This window comes from Lepidochelys kempii, chromosome 24 (genome assembly GCF_965140285.1).
Source record: "Lepidochelys kempii isolate rLepKem1 chromosome 24, rLepKem1.hap1, whole genome shotgun sequence".
NCBI classification, from domain to species: domain Eukaryota; kingdom Metazoa; phylum Chordata; order Testudines; family Cheloniidae; genus Lepidochelys; species Lepidochelys kempii.
In genome coordinates, this window is record NC_136403.1 from 10,815,933 (window position 1) to 10,837,802 (window position 21,870).

The following is a 21,870-nucleotide window of genomic DNA, read 5'->3' on the forward strand; positions in this document are numbered from 1 at the left end:
TCCCCTTTGATCAGCGCTTCAGTCGCTGGGTGGTTGTGGTGTCTGTGGATGTAGGTGGAAGAGAGAGAACGAGCATGACAAACATCTCTCCCTTTTATCATGTTCTTTCTTCCCTCTTGGCTTTGCTCCCCCTGCCCTTCAGAGTCAGGTGAGCATTACATCATCGCAGACCCAAACTGACCAGAGGAAGGGGGGTGCCTCACTCGAGAGTCCAACAGATCCTTTGTTGCTGCTTAGGCCAGTGTCCTTTGTTCCTGTGAGGCTGGGCTGGGTTTGTCCCATACATGCCCTGATGAGGTGTGAACCTCTGCTCTTGGACAGTTTTTTCCTGGGCTTATTTTAAGCCATGAGGATACATTTTCAGACTCATAACTACATACATGAAATTATAACCTAACTATAACATTACTGTAACAATTACTATAACATCGCTGTAACAACCATGCTCAGTGCATAATGAGCCTTCCAAAAACACCCAACATGACAAACTTTGCACTGGATACCACACAATCATTTTATAAGGATGAACATCGGAGTGCAGGGTGTTCCCACAAGGTACAGAGCATCACATACACTAACCCAGCCTTCTCAAAGACGTTTTGAAAATGGCCAGTCAACAGCACATGCAGCCCAGCCCCCAAATGATGCCACTTCACTGTAGGAAGGGGGAAGGGGAACTCCTGGGCCAATGCTAGTTTCTCACTGGACAAGAGGGGGTGGGAGAAGGCGGGACTTGTGGTCCTACATGGGCTTCTGATTTATGGGTGGGGATGTGGCACCTATCAAAAATGGCATGGTGATGAAAGTTACTGAGGTTTCTCAAGTGAAAGATGGTTCACAGGGAGATGGGGGTTGCCAGAGTGGCTCAGAGCATTGGTCCATTGAGTTCAGAGGCTTTTCTTATGGTCACAGCCTCCTGGGCAGTGATGGGGGGTGGGGGGAGGAAGCAGTGGCTCCTCCCCTGGGGCTGTCAGCAGGGTTTGGTCCCTGCCTTCCTCTGGAGCCACAAATGCCAGAGGACTAGGCAGCTGGTGTGAATTCCTCACCTTCCCCAGGGTGGTGGGGTTTGGGCTTCTAGCTTCAGACCTGGGGTGGCAGCGCCAGGCTCCGGCCGCAGGGTTTCAGGCTCCATCCCCAAGCTGGGCTCACCTCATCGCCCCTGGCCTCCACTGCCTCCCTACTCACCTCTCCATCCATGGCTTAATTTGTCCCCAGGCTTGCCGGGGCTGCGTAAGTCTGCTGTGAAAAGCGATATTTGTATGTTTTTTAATACAACTTTTCATTGCCTCCCTGCTAGCTAGCAAGTCTACTGCTGTGAAAAGTGATACATACAAATATACAAATATCACTTTTCATAGCAGCAGCCTTACTAGCTAGCAAGTCTAAAAGAAAAAAAAAAAAGCAGCCAAAAAAGCAAAAGAAACAACAGTAAAAAAGACAAGAATGTGCAAAACACCTTATTTTGTTTCTATTCTGTTAAGGTCCAGTAAAAAACAGAGACAACTGTACATTATTTTTATTACTGAGTCTGAAAAACAACCCTACATAGATAAATGACAATGATTTGGACGTGGATATGTGCATATTTATTTATTTTTCCTAAAGTTAATCAAGTATTTTCGGAAAAATTGTCAGAGTGGCCACCAACAAGAGTTGGTGGCCGTACTCTGAGGCCACCAAAACATTTCTTGTGAGAACCCCTGGTTTAGCATCCGGTCCGTAGACAGCATCAGCTGCTTGAGAGGGAGGTGCCGGAACCCCACAGCAGACAGGTCTCAGAGTAACAGCCGTGTTAGTCTGTATTTGCAAAAAGAAAAGGAGGACTTGTGGCACCTTAGAGACTAACCAATTTATTTGAGCATGAGCTTTCGTGAGCTACAGCTCACTTCATCGGATGCATACCGTGGAAACTGCAGCAGACATTATATACACACAGAGATCATGAGACAATACCTCCTCCCGCCCCACAGCAGACAGTTATTGAGTGAACCACCCAGAGGGCGGATTATCCCAAGTCCAGTAGTCCAAGGTTGGCTGAAGGCTGTACCCCAGCAGTTACTATTACTGTTATAATACTGGCTGTTCTTGCTACCTAGACAAGTCCAAGTACAAAAGCTTTGTTTTACGGCTTCAGGTTGGGTAAGCGCGATCCCCTCAACATATACCTTGAGGACAAGTGATGGGTCATCTCTTAGCCAGGCCCTAGTGCCCACACAGTACATTTCCACTGACAACAACTGCCTGCACACCTCCACTGGAGCCTTCCTTCTGTCTCCTGTCGATAAGGGAACACCCTCCAACTCACAATCAGCTCCCTGCAATTAGAGCTGCCTGACATTTTTCAGACAAACAGTTCATTTGCCAGAAAATGCAGTCTCAGGGTGACTGAAACTTTGCAGATTTGGGCAAATCATTTTTGGGGTAAATAATAATTAAAAAAACTAATCCCCCCCCAAAAGTCCAAAATTTAGCTCGATTAATTTTTAGAAAAGTGTAAAAATGCACCTGAAAACTAAATGACCCCTCCCAAAAGTTGCTAGTTGAACAAAATGTTTTATTCAGCCTGAAGCAATTTATTCGTTATATTTTTATTTTTCATTTTTTTTATTTCAGTGAGCAAAACCAAAAGGTTTCAGTTTTGGGTTGACCTGAAATAATTTATTTTATTTTATTTTATTTTTCATATCAGCCACCAAACCCAAAAATCAACTCTTTGCTCAGCAATCCCCACGGTACAATACAAAGCAGGAACGACAACCTCAGCAACATGTGCACCTGTGCAGTGTTACTGTCTGTGCAGCGAGCTGGGCGTATGAGGTTGTAATTAAGGCTTTTTGGGAAAACGCAGCTATTCTGAGTAAGGGAAAATTGTGAATATAACAAGAAAGTTGGGGGGGAATCATCAATAACTTTGCTTAATTACAACCTAATCTCTCCAATGTACGTTCGTGGCTAGTTTGCCATGAGTCATAACTACATGAAAGTGTGAAGGACACAGAGCAGCCTTTGGTTAATAAACAGTACAAAAAAGGTGAGCTTCTGCAGACATTTTTTCTTGAACATCACATTTTAAACAAGATTTAGCTCATAAACTGAGTAAGAGATTTAGTTGAAGAGTCCCAGGAAATTCAGTTTTTACCCACAGCCTAAGTGCCGTAAGTGTAAGGGGACTGTTGCCCCCTTACTAACATTCAGTGGGTGTGTTTTAGTTGCTAGCTCCCAGTAATCAAAGGGGAAGGGTCGATGGGGAATCAGGACCCTGAGACTGACAGCCCCTAGGAACAATGGGGAGAGGCCAATGTCCAGGTCAGCCTGAATGACAGGGCTGGCAGGCTAATCAGGAGTCAGGAGGCCCCGTCCTCTGTGTGAGCTGGATTTGACTGGGTCAGACAAAGTGGGGCCGAGCTAAGGAGATAGCAGGGGCCTGAGCTGAGCTGGGGAGCAGAGCTGGGCCAGATCCAGAGGGACCAGAAAAGCAGCCCAGAGAGAGCAGAGCCTGTCCTGGGAGCAGAGCTGCAGCAACCAGAGCCAGAGGGGCCAGAGAAGCAGCCTGGGAAGCAGGTCAGTGCTGGGAGCAGAGTCACAGAAGCAGCCTGCGGAGCAGACCTGTCCTGGGAGCAGAGCTGCAGCAACCAGAGGCAGGGGGGCCAAAGAAGCAGCCCAGGGAGCTGGAGGCAAAGCAGCAGAGACAGAGTGGTGGAGCTGGGGCTGGAGCAGTCCGGAGCTGGGTGCGGTGAGTAGCTGGGGAAAGCGAGGGGGACCCTGGGCAGCGGGTCCAGCACAGGGAGGCCCCTCAGCCAAGAGGCTCTGCAGGCCAGACTTGGATCGTAACCCCAACAGGGCAGGGGTAACACCAGGAAGAAGGGTCCTACCACTTAGAGCCTGAGAGCTTGTGGCCACCACCAGAGCGAGTGTCCAACCCACAGCATCCCTGCAGCGCAGCCAGGGCCTGAGAAGGAGGCCTGGGACTTACAAGGAACAGTCTGGGAACTGCCCTGACGTTCCAGAGACACTGTTTGTGATGTTCCCTGCCACAGAGCGGGGTGATGTGTTTCCTTTAACCTTTCCCATTTCCCCTTATTCTTTTTAAAATTAATTGTTGATTAAATAACTTGCATTTGCTTTAAATTGTATGTAATAATCAGTGGGTCAGAGAAGTGCCCAGTGCAGAGAGAGTACCTCGGAGTGGGGACACCCTAGCCCCTGTCCTAGGTGACCGCAGCAGGGTTGGGGGGTCGAGCCCCCCAGGAATCCTGGGCCCAGCGTTGTTGGGGTTACGAGGATTCTGCCAGATGGGAGAGTGGACGGGGAGTCCTCAAGGGCAGGGAGGCCACTGGGTAAAGGGAGTGGGAGCGAGGACTCAGATCCTTTCACTAGCCCACCTCATCGGGGTTATGCAGAAGCCAGGAATGTTCCCCACAATAGCGGGACTATTCCCCCGCTTACAGAAGCTTGGGAAAGATACGCTGCATTCTTCATATGAAGCGGAAAGGCTGAATCTCTGCTGTGAGTGAAACCGGAGGCGGCTGCTGCTGCCTTTAAGCTTATGAAGCCCATCCTTTACCCATAGAGGCTCATACTTTTAGATCCACAGGCCATAAATTCAGTCCTGGAAGGTGACCCACCCAAGGGGGTTGTTATAAAAACATCCAATGCTTTCTTGAATTCTCTGCTAACTCTTGGCCTCAGTGATAACTTGTGGCAGAGGATTCCAAAGGTTATTGTGCATTGTGAAGTAGTATTTCCCTTTGTTGGTTTAAAATCGGGTATCCCTGAACATCCCCTTGTTCTCTGAGGCAGGGTGAAGCTAAGGTACCTGGATATGCACAGTGCCCCCTAGGACCTGAGCTCAGGCCTGACCCCAGGAGGAGAGGGCTACTGGCAACACTTCCTACAGCCTTAGACCAGATACTGACCAGCCCCAGCCTGCTGAGATCCGGAGCTGAGACTGCATCCAGTCCTCTAGCAGGCTAAGGTTTTGAAATGAACCTGTTTATGCTAATTTACCTTTTTACAGTAAGCAAGTCTGGCAGGAAGGACAAGGCCCCAGCTCTGGTTAAACCGCTCTGCAGTACCAATAGTGCCGGCCAGCATCCCCCCAGAGAGCCCCGGGAGCCAGGAAAAGCAAGGTGAAGGGTGATGGTGAAGCAGAAATGACCTAGAAAGGTGTCTGCATTTCTCATCCATCCCAGCCAAGTGCTGCCCTGCCCTGCCCTGCCCTGCCTCACCCTGCTTAAATGGCCATTGTGTGACTTTGGGCAGACCACGTACCTCAGTTTCCCAGTCCATACTGATCCATGGCCCTTCCTCATGATCTTTAACCAGAGGCCTCCAATCGTTTTGCTAACCCTAGTGAAGCTCTGCAGCACCGCCTGGGGAAACTAAGGCACATAGAGAGGACGTGGAGCCCAGTCCTCTGCTCTAACCACTAGCCCCCACTCCCTTTCTATGGGGTGCACATGGCGAATGGGAGTCATACCTACTGCAGAGAGTGGGTGATTGGAAGCCTACAGTCCCTGGGACCAGAGCAATTCACCCCTCATGAGCCCAACCTTGCCCCTCTGGGCTGGGCTCCTGGGCAGGTAGGCACCCAGAGAGATTCTCTGTGCAGGGAGAGTATATGAGCCAGCCCCTGGGCTAGGCTCCAGGGGCTGGGCACAGAGCACCATGGGAGTAGCTCCAGGGGGCAGGAGGCTTGGAAAGGGGTTCTTCTGGAGTTTAGGTGTCTCCAGGCCCCCCCCCGACACATCCCACCCCCCCATCCTGGGCTCAGAGAAGGTCACCCAGCTCAGAGGAACGCAAGCCCACTAGTCACTGGGCTGGAAGCAGGAGTCCCAGGGTGAGGCTCTCTGGCCGGTACTAGGCCTGAGCTCAGCCAGGGTGAACCGAGCAGCCCCTTCTGGCCTTGCTCTTGGGGACCCCTGATTCGCTGCTGCCCTGCCCGCTGTGCCGTTGTGTGCACCAGGGCCCAGTGGGGCAGAGTGCTGCCAGATCTGGTGCAAATGACTGCACAAGACGCGGGGAATGGAGATGCCATGAACCCAAGGCACACAGCCCCAAGCCCTGGGATCCAGTGTGCCTATTCACACCCGGGCCCCAGTGCTCGGCTGGGGGCCACAGGTAACGGCAGGGCTGGACATGCCCCCCTCAGGGACTAGGCAGATATGACATGGGGACCCACAGCAGGAGTGGATGGGGTGAGAGGGTACTGAGGGGCTGCAGTGGCTCTTGCAGGCTGTCCAGTTCCCCTGCTAACCCCACTGTGGGACCAACGGGAGCAGGGTGGGTCAACTGACCCCTTCTTGGCATCATACCCTTCAAACCTGGAAGGAAAAAGCTGCAACTGAGCTTCACCTCATGCTGCTCTCCCCTCCTGTGCATGATGTGGGGGAAGAGTCCTCGTGCGTGAAGGGCTCCTTGCCCTGCCCTTCCCATGACCATTGACTATTACTTCCCATGAGCGATGCAACCCCTGTGCCCCTTTTGAAAATGGAAACCTTGGGAGCATCAGCTGGGGCAGTGTCCTGAGTTCCCTGCACAGGGGACTGCCTGGCCCCAAGGGAGTAGTCAGAGCCAGCTGTGAAGGGAGCCAGCACAGACAGATCCTTCCGCATCCGTCTGCCCTGCTACATCCACAGCTGCCTCTCCCAGCCGGCTGTTCAGGCTCCCCCATGGGATTGGGAGGAGAAGACTGGGGATGGGCTCCTTCATGCCCTTGCCCAGGCTCTGCTTGGCTGTGCCAGTCTTCCCCTGCGATATTCCAGCCACAAGTATTGTGTCCCCCGGAGCCTGGCAGAGATCTGAGCTCAGCAGCTTCTGGCTCCAACTTGTCGCTGAGTTTGTAACTGGCTAACAGCGTGGGTGGCTCGGGAAAGGATTTGTGTCCAGACGCCATTCATGGAGTAGCCAGGGCAAGTGACCACATGTAGCCCTCGCTGGTGGTTTGGGTGGCATGTCACCAGTTTGGCACAATGATATTTTGCAGGGTAGCTGGGACACCCCGCCCCCAGGGCCCCTGGAACTGGCTTGGACATGCTTCCTCCTCCTCCCAGCAAACCATGCAGTGGGGCATCCCCTACTGCGCTGCTTGGGTGCTACTCTGTGTGCATGTCCTCTGGGCAGCCCTCACCCTGCTAAGGCACTATAGGATAGCGGCCCAGATTTTCCCAGAATGCCCTGGGCTGGCAGCGTGGATGTGATGGACACAAATCTAGGTGCCATCCTGTTGCGTTGTGACAAAAGCTGCGGTAAGGACACAACTCAATGGCTATCCTGTCCTCGTGGCTGGGCGCTATGCGGGTGTTATCCAGACAGGGTTGCACTCTCAGGGTGGGTGAACAATTCCCAGCACGACACACTGGGCACAGGGTCAGTGAGCCAGCCAGGGAAGGGGACAGAGTCCCAATGGCACATGATGACAGATCTAGAGGAAAGCCATGTCACATCTGTCTAGACCCTGACTGGGGGAGGGCTCAGGGGCCACAGCCCTTGCATCACTGGGTCCAAGTCCAGCCCAAGCTGGTAGCAACCCAAAGTTGTGCCACTGGGTGGCTCATTTGGGCAGCAGCATGAGCTGGGGTGTTCTTTGGTTTCCTAGGAAATAATTGTCCGTGTCACAAAACTCCAGTGGTGCTAATGGCCAACTCCAGGGCCTATGTGGGTCAAAGGCAAAATTCCCAGCACGGTGTCAGGCCCTAAAGGGCTCCTTCCAGAGCAGGGAGGCCAAGGACTGAATTCCCTGCTCGCCCCTCCATGGGGTCCCACTCGGGCAGGGCTGAGGCTGTGTGGCATGCTTTTGACTAAGCCAGCCGGCCTCCTCTTGCCCATGGCTGATCTGTGGCAAAGGCCACTCGACCCACGGCGGGGGATGAGGGATAACAAGCCCAGCCTATTTGTCTGTCTTTTTGGTCCTAGAAATGTCAGTTTTTATTAAGGGTTTAATGGTGTCTTTGTTGCTCAGGGGAATGTACAGAACGTAGAAAATACACCGCGCTTCACTGGACACACACAGCTGCAGTTTAGTGGTTTAGAACAGCTCCTCATGGACGGACGTTATCTGCACAGCACGTGCACACAGCCTGCCATAGATACTGCTGTATCCACATACACCCAGAGTGACCCGATGGCCTGGCCCTGAGGGCACAGCCAGCCCTGGCTTGTCTTTCGGGGAAGGGCAGCCCAGCTTTGGGGCAGAGAGGAGGCCACAGGAGATGGGGGTCCCAGCAGCAGCCTGGGCAGGGGGTCCTCAATGTTGTGGCACCTCCTGGTCTTGAGGCAGTATCGCCTACCCCAGGAGCCTTTGGCTGCTGGCGAGGGGCCCCAGGGGCACAAGGGGGTTACCGAGTCCATCCTCACGACAGGGGTTAATCCAAAAATGGGCAGGGCAGGAGCGGAGAGACCTGGAGGGAGCGAGGGAGGGAGGGTCACCGTGTGACATCATTTGTGCTCAGTCACATCCCAGGAAGAGACGAGAAAATGGCAAGAAGGGACGAAAGAGCAAAAGGGACGAATCCAAGGTGAAAACCCGTCCATCACTGAGGGTTTGGAGCCGGGGGGCTGGGGGTGTCCCAGGATGGTGTAACTCCCATGTGGGCTGTGGGGCAGGGAGCAGGGGCCACGGGGCAGACATCGCAGTGCAGGGGGGTGGGAGGGCAGATGCTGGCAGGCACTGGGGTGGGACTAGCAGGTGCCCCTAGCTGCCCCTGCTCAAGGGAAGCCCCTGGGGAGGTGGGGGTTAAACCATCCTGCTGAATCCCAGAGTCACTGATTGTATCTTCAAATAAAAAATTACACCTGTGCCCGGGGTGCCGGGCGGGGGAGGGATTTTTACAGATGTTCACGCAGTGGAAGGTACCATATACAGGGGCCTCATGTCAGGGAAGAGGGGCCCCGGCTATCCCGTCCTCGTGGCTTCCATGTCTCGTCAGGCTCAGCGGCTGCTGGGAGTCCGGTCTCTCAGGCCGGGGCATTGGGCGGCCATTTCTGTGAGGACCCTGTCCAAGGACCACACCCAAATCCTTGTAGGGTCCCCCAGACTGAGGGCAGGGGCAGGCCCCGGAGGAGTCGGGGCCAGGGTGAGAGATGCCCCGCTGGCAGCACCCTTCTCCCCTGGGGCCGTCTCCTCTGCTCTGTCCCAGGCCTTCGTGTCACCTGGCCGGCCTGTGGCCATGTGCGGTGCACGCAGACCCACCAGGGCAACTCCCACCCTCATCCTCACACAGCCCCAGGGCAGGAGCAACCTGGCACCTCTCGCCAACCAGGCGCCTGCTGATGGGATTGGCACTGCCCTCACCCTAGCTATCTTAGCAGGGGCGCGTGATTCTGCCTGGCAGTGTCTCGCCTGCGGTGCCGGAAGGGGCTGACGCCCCCATCCCGGCTTGCCTCTGGTCTCCTCAAAGATCCTACATGCAGCTGCTCTGCACTGGGGTTCATGTAACCTCTGCAGTTGAGCCTAGAGAGAGGAGCCCGCACTGGTGTGCCATGGCCTAGCCCTGCCCCTCAGCCCGACCGACCAGTGCGGAGAGGTGAAGCCAGGAGGAGGGGATGGTGGGGCAGGCATCCTGGCCCCCTCCCTCAGAAAGCCTAGGGGGAGGGGCAGGACACCCCTTTCCTCGGTTTGGGGGCGTTCATCATTTTTCCGAGTCCATCTTGATGATGTTCATCAGGGCGTTTTTGAGGCTGTTCTTGCTGGGGGACTTGACGGCAGGTTTGAGGCTGGTGGCCTCAGCCTCGTCCCCCCTCAGTTCCATCTCGATGGTCATGACAACCTTTGAACTGCGGGGGGACTCGGCGCCCGCCTTGGGGGTACCTTCCCTGCCTGCTAACCGCTATTTCTTGTCCTTGCGAGACTCGCCCAGGCCGCCCTTGGATTTCTTCTCGCTGGCAGACTTGGTGCTCCGGCTGTGGTCCAGCATGGCGTACAGGACAGGGGGCTGTAGGGGGAAGGAAAGCGGTGAGGCTGGCAGCTGCAGTGGGGCAGCGAGGCTGTGGCTGATAGGTAAGCTCCACCCCTGAGTGTGTGGGGAGACACTGGCAGCAAGCGCTGTCAGGGCCGGCTCGGGGCAGTGTGGGGGCCTTAGTGTGCTGGGCCGTTTCCTGGGTCTGTAAGCCTCCTTCCAGCCCCGCTGGCACTCAGGCCCTGAGCCCGTGGGGTGCTAAGGGCAGCTCACAGGATCAGGCCCTAACTTGGGACCTTTCTGTGGGTCCCATTGGCGGCAGCGGGAGATTTACCAGTGACTTGAGGGAGAGCAGGTTACTTCCCTCTCTCCTTCCCAGGGTTGCGCTGTTTTCCTTGTGGGGCTGGAGTGTGAAGCTGGGAGCTGAGATAGGTGGGTTCTAGTCCTGCCTCCTGCTGCCCGTGTGTACCTCACTGCTCCTCCCTGGGCTTGTGTTTCCCTGACTGCAAAGGGGGACCCAGGTGCTTTACTCCCTTTGAAATCTGGGGCTGGCAGTAGCTCTGTTAGTGCTGGCCTATGAGTCTTCCCTCCCCGCTTTCCCCCACGGTCATGTTCTCTCCTGCTCACCTGGCGGCCTCGTTTTGACGAATCCTTGGCTGACCTCTGCAGTTTGCCTTTCTCCATAGCACTAAATGAGAACAGAAATTGGTCAGCACTGCCTGTAAGATGCCCAATTCATAGATTCCGCAGTCAGAGGGGAAGATTGTGACCATCTAATCTGACCTCCTGAATAACACAGACCATAGGACTTCCCTGAATTAATTCCTGTTTGAAGTAGAGCACAGCTTTTAGGAAAACATCCCATCTCAATTTAAAAATGACTAGTGATGGAGAATCCCCCACGACCTTTGGTAAGTTCTTCCAGTGGTTAATTACCCTCATTGTTAAAAAATTGCATCTTGTTTCTAGTCTGAATTTGTCTAGCTTCAACTTCCAGCCATTGGATTGTGCTAGACCTTTGCTAGACTGAAGAGCCAGTTATTAAATATTTGTTCTCTATGTAGGTACTTACAGATTGTGATCAAGTCACCCCTTAAGTTTCTCTTTGTTAAGCTAAATAGGTTGAGCTCCTTGAATCTATCATTAGGAGGCAGGTTTTCCAAACCATTAATTATTCTCATGGCTCTTCTCTTCTGACCCCTCTCCAGTTTGTCAACATGCTTTTTGAATTGTGGACACCTGAAATGGATGCAGGATTCCAGCAGCGGTCACACCAGAAAGGTGAAATAACCGACCGACTCTAACTTGATATTCCCCTGTTGATGTATCCAAGGACTGCAGTGGCCCTTTTGGTCACAGCCTCACACTGGGAGCCACGACCCCCAAATCTTTTGCAGAATCTCCTATCCTGTAAGCATGGCCTGCATTTTTTGCTCCTATGTGGAGACACTGACATTTGGCCATATTCAAATGCAGACTGTTTGCTTGTGTCCAGCCTGCCAAGTGATGCAGAGCAGAGCACGGGCAGCTGGATTCTGAACTAGCTGGGGGCTTCCGAAAGGAGCCGCTGTCTTCACACCAGCCTCACCATAGCTTCCCTGCAGATCGCAGCAGGAGCCAGGATGAGATCGCCCCGCCCTGCCATTACCCATCCTGTGAGCGAATTAGCCACCTGAGCCTTCCCCCTGCAGACACCCCGTAGGGGATGCCAGCCCAACATGCAGCCCCCAGCACAGCTCTTCCCCCTCCACCCCCTGCACAGTGCTCCACCCCATGCTCCATCTCCCAGCCCTCCAGCCCAGCACACCCCATGTCCCTCCAGCACTCTCTCTAAGCCATCCCTACCTGAGTTGCCTCTGCAGCGTTGCCTGCCTCCTTAGCCAGCAATACCTGATGAGATAGCCTGTCACCACCACGAGGATGACCAACCCCAGCACTCCTCCGATGACGGCCCCCAAGACCACACCATACCTGGTGGGCACTGTGGAGGAGAGGGACCTGTTACCAAGGCACATGCCCTAGGACTTTGGCTCAACCACCATATAGAGAGGTTGGAGGCTGGAAGCCCTGGGGGAGGGTCTCCGGCCTGGGTTCTGCAGCAGCTCTGACTAGGGTAGGCCCTCTGGCCTTAAAATCTGTGAAACCCATGGGGCTTTGGCGGGGCCCTCAACATGGTTCCTTAGCCGTATTTATTATCTGTAGTACAATCGCACTGAATGACCCAACTGAGAACAGACCCTCGTTGTGTCAGATGCTGCACAGACACACAGTGTCTCCAGGGAGCTCACAGTCTGAATATACAATGGGTGGGAGGGGAAACTGAGGCATAGCGAAGGGATGGGGCTTGCCCAAGGTTGGTGGCACAGCTGGGATTAGTGCACACACAGGAACACCTGGAATGCTGCTCATGCTCAAAGCTGGGGTGGTGGGACAGCCCGAGATACATGGCTCCAGTTCAGACCCCCATGGTACTGCCTGGGGGTGGTTCCTGTGTCACGACTGGGTCAGATGAGTTATTTGGGGGTCTCAGTGCTGCTCCTAGTGGCTGGCAGCAGATTAGCCTGTAGCACAGGGGCGGGCAAACTTTTTGGCCTGAGGGCTGCATTGGGTTTTGGAAATTGTATGGAGGGCCAGTTAGGGGAGGGGGTTGTGGCCCGGTCCACACCTCCTATCCACCCCCGCCATTCCCTGACAGCCCCCTGGGACCCCTGCCCCATCCACACACCTCCGCTCCCTGTCCCCTGACCGTCCCCGGACCCCTGCCCCTAACTGCCCCCTGCTACCCCATCCAACCCCTCCTCTCATTCCTGACTGCCCCCCCCAGGACCCCTGCCCCATCCAACCCCCCTGTTCCCTGACAGCCCCTGGAACCCCTGCCCCTGACTGCCCCCTGCTGCCCCATTCAACCCCCCATCCTTCCTGACTGCCCCCCATTCAACCCCCTGTTCCCACCCCAACCCCTATTCACACCCGTGCCCTCTGACCACCACCCTGAACTCCCCTGCCCTCCGCCAACACACCCTGCTCCGTGCCCCCTTACCGCACTGCCTGGAGCACTGGTGGCTGGCGGTCCTATAGCTGTGCCACCCAGATGGAGCTGGGCCATGCCGCCACCTGCCACCATGCAGCACAGAGCACCGGGTCTGGCCGGGCTCGGCAGCTGTGCTGCCCCAGGACCTCGCAGCCCCACTGCCCAGAGCATTGCGCCAGCGGCAGAGCGAGCTGAGGCTGCAAGAGAGGGGGGACAGCAGGGGAGGGGCCAGGGGCGAGCCTCCTGGGGCAGGAGCTCAGGGGCCGGACAGAAGGATCCCGTGGGCTGGATGTGGCCTGTGGGTTGTAGTTTGCCCACCTCTGCCGTAGCAGCATCAGCCAGTGACTGCAGGACTCCTTGCTCAGGTGTGTTGAGGCAGCCAGGCCTGTGGTGGGGTGAGAAATGGGGGGGATGGACGAGGTGGCTGCCAGTCTTGCCACTGGCTTAACACGAGGCCACTTATGGGTCTGAGGGGCAGGTTGGGGTCATGTGTGGGTTGAAGGGGCAGGACAGGACCATGTATGGGTTGAGAGGCAGGGTGGCGCCACATGCAGGTCTGGGGTGGGATCTGGTGTGGGGCAACCCAGATAACGGGCAGGCGAGGAGTGTGTTAATGGTGTGACTGGAAGTTATCAGGCTCCCACATCTCAGTGGGGCAGGGCCACGCTCTGAGCTCCTCCCCGACGTACCTTTTTCGAAGACATAGAGGGTGACCTGAGACGACTTGCCGCCAATATCGGGTGGGTTCTTGACGTCGCAGGTGAAGGTGCCGTTGTCGGTATAATCCAGGTTGCGGATGATGATGGAGCCGTCTTTGCGGTGTGGGTCCCCCACCCACTCCATGCGATTCTTGAAGGCACCCACTTCATCGACATAGGGCTGCCCTTTTACGAAGTGGAATATCTGGGGGAAGACAAAAGCGAGTGATGAGGATGCGAGCTAAGCCGGGGCAGAGCCTAGGGGATGGGACGGATGGACGTAGGGGCCTTCCTGAGCCGCCAGCCTCTTACTGAGATGGTGTCCTTGCCGCTCTCTGGCTGGAACAGCCAGGTGATGGAGATGTCATCGGAGATCCACTCGCTGGACCAGAAGCTGCAGGCGAGGGTGACCTGGTCTCCCACCGTGCCATGGACCTCCCGGTGTGTGTAAACGTGGATGGCCCAGGTTGGAGCCAGCACTGCAGGGAGACGAAGCCGAAGAGTCATTCCAGCCCTGCTGCCTAGGAGCAGGTCCGAGCCAGCCCCTGCCCACTGCTGTGTGAGTATGTTAGGCCCCTAGGCACCCTGCCCACATCTGCATGTGTAGGCAGGGAAGGGGCAAAATACCCAGCAATGGAGAGTCCCGGCTAGTAAATGACAATTCTCTCTCCCTTCCAGCCCAGGGAAGCCCTGCCACAGCCCGGGGCCTTGGTGTCTCTGTCTCACAGGGAGCACAATGGCTTGCCCGAGTTCACGTCGCCAGGTCATGGCATAGCCATGACTGTAGCATGGATAGCCTGGATGCCAGGCTGGTGCTTTAGCCACAATGGGATCCTTCCCCTGTACGTGGAGCCAAAGCGTGGTGCCATGTGTCACACAGCTCCTCTCCTGGCAGGCAGAGGCTGTCCAGGCTGCGTGCAGGCCAGCAGCAGTGGAAGGAGATGTTAGCAGCTCCCATGGGACTCCCTTTTACGATAGCCCCCGTGCCTTGTGCAGTGGTGTAGGGCTATGCCACATGGGAGCACCATCTCCTGTCACCGGTGGCATGCCCGGTGCTGTGCTGGGCATGGAGAGTCTAGGGGGGTTTCCATCCTTAGTGCCAGGTGGAGGTGTTAGCAGAAACCCCTCTGCAGTGCGGTTGCTCCGACTTCTCTAGAGGAGATCAGCCAGCCCTGACTCCCAGGGCAGCAGGTGTCTTGCTCCCTCAGGAGTCTGCGTGCCCACCTTGGCACAGCGCTTGCTGGAAACATGCCGGAGCCCCATGCCAATGCTACCGGCTGGGGGGCAAAGGCCCCTTTGTTCTATTTTGGAGAATACACAAGAGCTGGGACCTGACACTGGCCCATTGTCCCCACTGTGTATGGCTTTGTTCTGGTCCCCTCCCCTCCGCCCGGCCCAGCTCTGCTGGAGGAGGCTTTGGCGGGCTCACTGGGCTCTGGGTCGGGGGCCAGAACATTGCTGGGCCTGCTGGAGCCACTTGGGTGACACTGAGCTGGCAGCTCAAAGGGGGAATTGTGCTCCAGACAAGCACTTGCCTAGGCTTTTGTCCACCCCCGAGCTGACATTTCTGACAGTGGGGGGAGATTTCCCTGCTGTTCCACCCTGGCTTGGGGCCTCACCCACTTGCTGGCTTGAGGGGAAATCCTGGGCCAGACAGAGCAGCGGGGGCCAGACACCTCTCAGGAATGTCTGTCCAGCCTGGACCAGTACCACTGGCTAGATGGCCATTCACAGCTGCATCCAGGCCGGGGGATGCCCTGGCTGACACCAGAGGGGCCACTGCCCTCTGCGCCCCGTGTCTCTTCCAGCTCCCTTGTGCAGCCCTGTGGGGGATGGTGCCTCCTGCCCCCACATCAACGCTGAGGTGCTGGCTGGAGGCCAAGGCCATGCTGTGGCCTGGTCTGGGGCTCATCTTGGCTAGGAGAGGAGCTGAGCTTAGCTGATGCGTGCTAGCTAAGCTCCACCTCTCCCCTACTGCAGATGCCAGGTGCCCCTTGTTGCTGGTTTTAGCCATGGCTTCTCCTAGGATCTGACTCGACCACCTTCCCTCAGTGGGACGCACCCTAGCAGGGTGGTTTAGAGCCGCTGGGCCCTGTTCGGTGCCTCTGCATGAGCTGGACCCAGCCAGCACTCAGTGTTGCTCCTCTCTCCCGCTACAGGCAGCAGATCCTGTCCGATGGAGCTGGTGGGAGCTGGCAGCTGGTCACAGCCAGGCAGGAGCCATGGCATTTAACAGGCCAAGGATGGGGCAGAAAGCGTCTGTGAAACCAAAGGACCCTCAATTGCTCCCAGGCCACTGCTGTGGGCAGCTGGGCCCGGGAGCCAGGCTGGGCCCCTGGGGCTGCTTGTGGGGAGAGTCGTGCTGCTGTAGCTCCAGATGTCTGAGCTGGAAGTCTGTACTGTGCTCTGGTAACGCAGACACTCCTGTCAGCCACTGGCCCACCTCACATCACCTGCCCCACCCTGACTAAGGGGGGTCAGACCCTGCACTCCCCAGCCCCACTTACACTGATCAGGCAGGCCAGCGCTGTGGGGAAATGCCCCTGTGCAGGGGGGCGCACCAGGCCCATGTCTCCCTTCCCTCCCACAAGGACTGGTTGGAGCGGAAGGATGGCCCTATGGGCAGGGCACTAACATAGGAGACCTGCCTTCGATTCCCTTCCCTGCTATGGGCTCCCTGCCTAACCTTGGGCCAGTCACTCAGCTCGTGGGGCTTCACTTCCCCTCCTGTCCTCTCCTAGCTCTGGGGGCACGAGCCCTGCCCTGCCTCCCAGGGGGCTGTGAGGAGAAATACACTAATGACTGGGACGTGAAGGGGCCTCGAGAAGCACCCAGCACAGCTGGCTCAGGGCTGGCTGAGACTGGCATTCAGGAAAGCCTCTTATCTGATGCCTCTCCAAGGGAATCCCTTACCCGGTGGGTCGTGGCATCCTACCAAATACAAACTGAGCCATTGGGCCATAGGTCTGGGGGAAGGGCAGAGAATCATCGCAGCTGATGGGTAGAGGAAGCTCTAGGCAGTAAGAGAAGCAGGGACATGTCTGCCAGGTGTGCAGTGCCAGCCTTGTGCTGCTCTCTGTACCACCCAGCCCAGCTCTCCTTGAGTTTGTGCTTTAGGAGCTTTCTGGCAGTAAAACGTCCGTTCCCTGAAGATTGCTGGGTCCTCACAGCTGGTAAGGGGGGGCAGCTAATTATATTCCCCTGTGAGCTAAGGGGACGCAAAGCCAGAGGCAGACGCATGGGGCTGGCTGCGAACTTCCTCTCCAGACGGTGCCACAGAAGGGCCATTTTGGGTCTGAGGAGGGGAGGGGATGCAAACTCTGCAGCACGGCAGGTGTGCCCTACCTAGGTGCACTAGTGTCCCATCAAAGCGGCAAAGAGTCCCGTGGTACCTTATAGACTAACAGACGTATTGGAGCATGAGCTTTCGTGGGTGAACGCCCACTTCGTCGGATGCGTAGTGCCCCACGCAGCATGTCAGGTGTGCTCTAGCTGGATGCACTCGTGCTCCACGCAGTACAGAAGGTGTGTTTCTCCCAGGCGTACCTGGAGCCCTCTGTGGCCGAGCAGCTGTGCTAAGTGGGCTCCCTGGCAGCTCAGCAGCAGCAGAGTGGTAATGGGAAGTGCCAGCACACGTGCTTTAGCAAATGTGGTGGGTACCAACCAGGTAGCCAGGCCTTTCTGTGTTCAGAGAAATGGCGGCTGCGGATTTAACTCCCCTTTCCGCTTGTGTGCTAGCCATGGACATGAGCAGAGAAAGGTGCCATCAGACTTGCTCAGCACCTGCTAGTGTCTGTGCAGCTGGGCCCCCGGGAGGAGAGGGGGAGAGATGAAAAGAGCAAGCAAGGGGGAGAGGAGAGCGAACAGCCAAGGGATGAGCCACTTGAACCCCAGAGTGCAGGTTCCAGGCTGCCCAGTAGGAGAGAACATGCTGGTTCTGCCCCTGCCCAATGAGAACCTCCAACACTGCACATGTTAGGGACAAAACCTTTGCATCCTCCTGGGAGGCGGTCAGGATCGTCACTGCACAGATGGGGAAACTGAGTCACAGGGTGTGTGTGTGTGTCGGGTGGGAGGGGGTGACTTGCTCCCAAGGCTACAGAGCAGGTTGGTCACTCAGCTCCCTCTGTGATGCTTCAGCTACTGCATTAGGCACAGAGTGGATCACACGGGGTGCCCAGACTGCACTGGCCTCTTAGCTGCTTCCAGTTTGCAGGATGGAAGCTCTGCAAAGCCCAAAGTGAGCCCCCTGTGCCATGGAGACAGCTCAGACTGGCTGGGAGGATGAGCTTGTGAAGAGGTGAGGCCTGGCCCTCGAATTCGCAGTCCCTGAGGTGGTGAAGAGTCTGGCTCTGCGGGCTGTCCTGGTCCGCTACACCTGTGGGGTTGGATTGCAGTGTTTATGTGCAGCTAAACCCTGGGGGAGGTCGTCTCCCTGACATTTGCCATTCCAGGGCCATGGTTTTCGGTGGGTGGGGGTTTGGCAGGACCATTCTCCTGATCCAAGGGACAGTGTCATTTGGGCCAGGAGGCTGTGATGGGTGCATTTCAAAGACTACAGTAAATCAGTGTCAAAGCCAGGAATGGAACCCGGGAGTTCTGGTGGCAGCTGCCTCCTCTCACCACTAGACCCATTGCCCTGTCCCTTGTGTGGGCATTTTCACCAGTGCACAGTGGCTGTAAATGCTGTCACACCAGCATGGTGGCGCTGTGCACTGGTGTAAACAGCAGCACAAGGGACAGGACAATGGTGAATTTTCCCTCAAGGACTCACGACAGGTGTAACTCAGCCTAGTGCCAATGGCAGCCCATGGAGCAAGGCTGACTCACATCAGTGAGGGGTCTGGCCTGTTATTCACAAACCCAGGCAGGGACCAAGGTCAGCTAGACATGGGCGAGTTCTCTTCTGCTCTGCACGGCCCGCACCGAATGGCCAGGAACTCCTGGTGCCATCTCCAGGCAGGCACTGCTCTGGCAGGACACAGGGCTGTGCCCGCTGTCCCTGAGCCTTAGAGCTGTCAGGACAGGAGGAAAGCAAGGGGTGGGGGGAGGGAGATCTTCCCACATGGGTCTCCCCAACCCCTGCTCTGTTGGGAGAGCAAGGAGCACAGGTTCATTCACATGGTAGCCAGGCTGCAGTCTGAGCCAAAGGGCTTCCAGGAAGCTGGCACTGGAGCCTGGGCTGGCGGAGGAACTAAGGGGCAAGGAACCAATGAGGCTGGTGCCGTCCTGCCTGGGCTCTGGCCCTGGCCACTGGGCTGCAGCCTGATGCTGCCTTGAGAGACACAGAGCCAAATATCCCCAACTGACCCGAGGAAAAGAGACCCCAAAGGCAAACCTAGCTCTGGGGTAAAGGCAGGAGGTGGCGGTGGGTGTGTTCAGAGGAGCTGCCTGTTGCCACTCCAGGGACATGGTAGGCAGTGTGTTGGGGGCTGGCAGGAGCGCACTGTGGTGCTGACCTCTGGGGTGTTCTCTGAGTCGGGGGCCTGCCTCTTCCCTGTCCTCCCATCGCCCTGGGAGGAAGATGGGAACTGAGCAGCTAATCCTGATGAAGGAGATGGGATCATAGGAGAAATTGACCTGTGGAACTCACTGCTGCATGAGCTGGCTAGGAAGACACACCCTGCGGCTAGAACCCCACCAGGTTCTGCACTGACTAGGACTGACACAGGCCATTGGGTTAATCAGAGAGAGCAAACTCCATGCTCCAGCGTGTAAACTGATTACGCTGGGGTCAGGAGTGGGTTTTTCCATCACCTTGTGCAAGCCTGCCCAAAGTCCCTGGTACCACAGAAGGCAGGACAGGAGTGGATAGAAACCTGGTTCAGTCTAGTAACATTTGTAAATTCATTGATTCCCAGCAGAAGAACTGGTTCTAGCTTCACATATTATTTGTAATATCAGATGACTTGGACCAAGGAGCTGCAGGACATGGGGCTAGATACACCAACGATCTGACCTCACATGGCAGGAGAAGGGATACAAAACTATATGGAGGTACTGTCCATTCTGGCGCAGCAGCTCCAATGCTCTGATAGCTACAGGAGAGGTGCCATGAGAGCCTTGGGATGCTGCGCCTGCCATGTCACTGCTGGGGAGGCAGGGGGCAGATTGTTACAGGGATTTAGAAGCCTTGTGGGATTTTTAAAAACACCTTGATGCCGACTAGGCACCTAAATACCTTTACCAGTCTGGCCCTGAGAGCCTGCTACAGTCCGGGATGTGTCAGCCTGTTACACCCTCCCCTGACAGACATGGGGTCTGTTACCAATGAACAGAAATGTGTGCTGACGTGACAATGGCAGCCCCCCCCCGGGCCCAGCCGAGGGGCCCAAGAAGAGGGAGAGGGAAGCGCCCCTGAAGTTGCCCCCAGCAGCAAGTGCTCTGAGCAGCCGGGTCCTGTCTCTGCCCCACAGGACAGGAGGGAGGTTGGTGGGAAATGCAGTGACAGGAGCCAGGAACCGTCCCACGTGGGAATGCATGGAATGAAACAGGCCAGAGGATTCATCCCAGTTTGTGCCAATACCCCAGCCAGAGGTGGGCTCTTACTTCAGCCCCCAACTGGGGATGGAGGAGGCATCTCCCAGGGCCGGTGCAGGATTCTTCCCTCCTATCTTTGCCCAAGGACTGCAGGGCTCTCTGGACAGATGGGAACCAGATGTGCCAGGGGGTCATTGGCTCAAAGCAACGAGGCAGTTCAAGGATAGAGATGCAGATGTAATGCTTCAAACAGTCCCTGGAGCAATCCTGCTCCAGCCCCACCTCTGGCTCCTGTGACCCCAGAGACCCCATGAAATGCTCTGTCCACCCAGACCTTCCCCACTAATGTCACCCCCTTGTCTCCAGCTCCCTTGCACATGCTCCTCATTACAGGGCAGCTGGGTCCCTGGCAGCGCTGAGGAGACACCCAGAGCTGCATGCAGCTGGGTTCTGTTCCTGTGGCCTGGGAAAAACTTTGGGATCCTCAGGGAGGAAAGTGCAAGGGAAATGCCGGCTGTATGAGCAGCTCCTGGAGCAGCAGCATGGACCTTCCTGCAGAGGGTGCAGGTGCAGCCCAGCCTGCCCCGTTTTCCAGGGGCAGCCACTGCCAGTCTAACAGTCACAAAACTCGTCTCCCCATGAACCGAACCCCTGGCACTGGGGCTGCTCCACAACAGCCTCCCATCCCCACGTGTCTTCTGGTTACCACCGAGACACGCAGCTCACAGGGCAGGGCCCACTCCCACCATGTGCCTCGCCACCCCTCCGGTCTCTGTGGGGACAGGGAGAGAACGGCTCCCCGCCCCCATGGGAGAAGTCACTTACCCAGTGCAGAGAACAGGGCAGCGACCAGCACGAGGCTCCCACTCCCCGAAGTGCCCTGGGACCCCATGGCTTCCAGTTACTGTATGACTCCTAGAGGCATGGGCAAGCCAGCAGTGGGACCAAGAGTTCCTCGCCGAAGGATGGCTGGAGAACGGCCCTGGGGTTTAAAAACAGCCAGTGCTTCGGTGATGCAGGGTCTGCAAAACGCCCGGGCCAATGGGAGCCTGGCATCCGGGGTGGTGGGGGAAAGAGAGAGAGAGAGGAACAAAACTGAAAGGGGGATTTTGTTTGGTGTGTGTGAGCGAGTGGTAAACACGCTGCGGGCACACAGCCACCTTTGTCAGGCAGCATTCTCGGCGGGCGCGTAGGGGCCGCTGCAGCCCCCAGGAGGAATGCAGTGCGAGCCAGAGGGCAGGAGCATGGCAAGCCCTGGCAGTCAGACAGATCTCAGTCCCTGAAACAGCTGGATCCATCGGCGGCAAAGAGCAAAGCGAGGAGCCCTGGGGTAAATCACCTGCCCAGCTCTATTTTCAACCCTGAGCACCTCCGCTCCTCTTTGCTGCTGTGCCACATGCAGGGCTGGCAGGCAGGACACACTGCCCCGGTCCTCCTGCCTCTTCAGGGGGCTTCCCTCTCTTGGGGGCGCATCACAGCCCCGCCATACAAAGTGCTGAAAAGACAAGCAAGCAGCCACTCTGAGCTCCCTGAGCTGGTAAAGGCAGTTTACACTGGGCATGAGCCCTGAGCTGCCAGCTGGGCTCTCGTTGTACTGCCCGGGAGTTCATGCTCTGCCTTCCCCCTGCCCCGTAGATCCCGTAGGCCCCTGGTGCTAGGAGGCCCCCGCATTGGGATGTGGCTCCTAACGTGGGTGAAGATTCCATGACGAGTCCCGAGGATGGTGCAAGGGCCTCGCTGTCATTGTCTGCAGGAGGCCTGGCCT

General features: G+C 56.5%; 1 protein-coding gene across 1 annotated transcript; it reads right to left on the minus strand.

Annotated features, from left to right (window-relative positions):
- Window positions 1-7,901: 7,901 nt before the first annotated feature.
- On the minus strand, window positions 7,902-21,162 carry MPZ (myelin protein zero). Its single transcript, XM_073322556.2, is given in 6 exon segments — window positions 7,902-9,932; window positions 10,524-10,584; window positions 11,742-11,877; window positions 13,617-13,830; window positions 13,938-14,104; window positions 20,931-21,162. Coding segments are annotated over 6 exon segments (948 nt in total). The 5' UTR covers window positions 20,998-21,162; the 3' UTR covers window positions 7,902-9,629.
- Window positions 21,163-21,870: the final 708 nt, after the last annotated feature.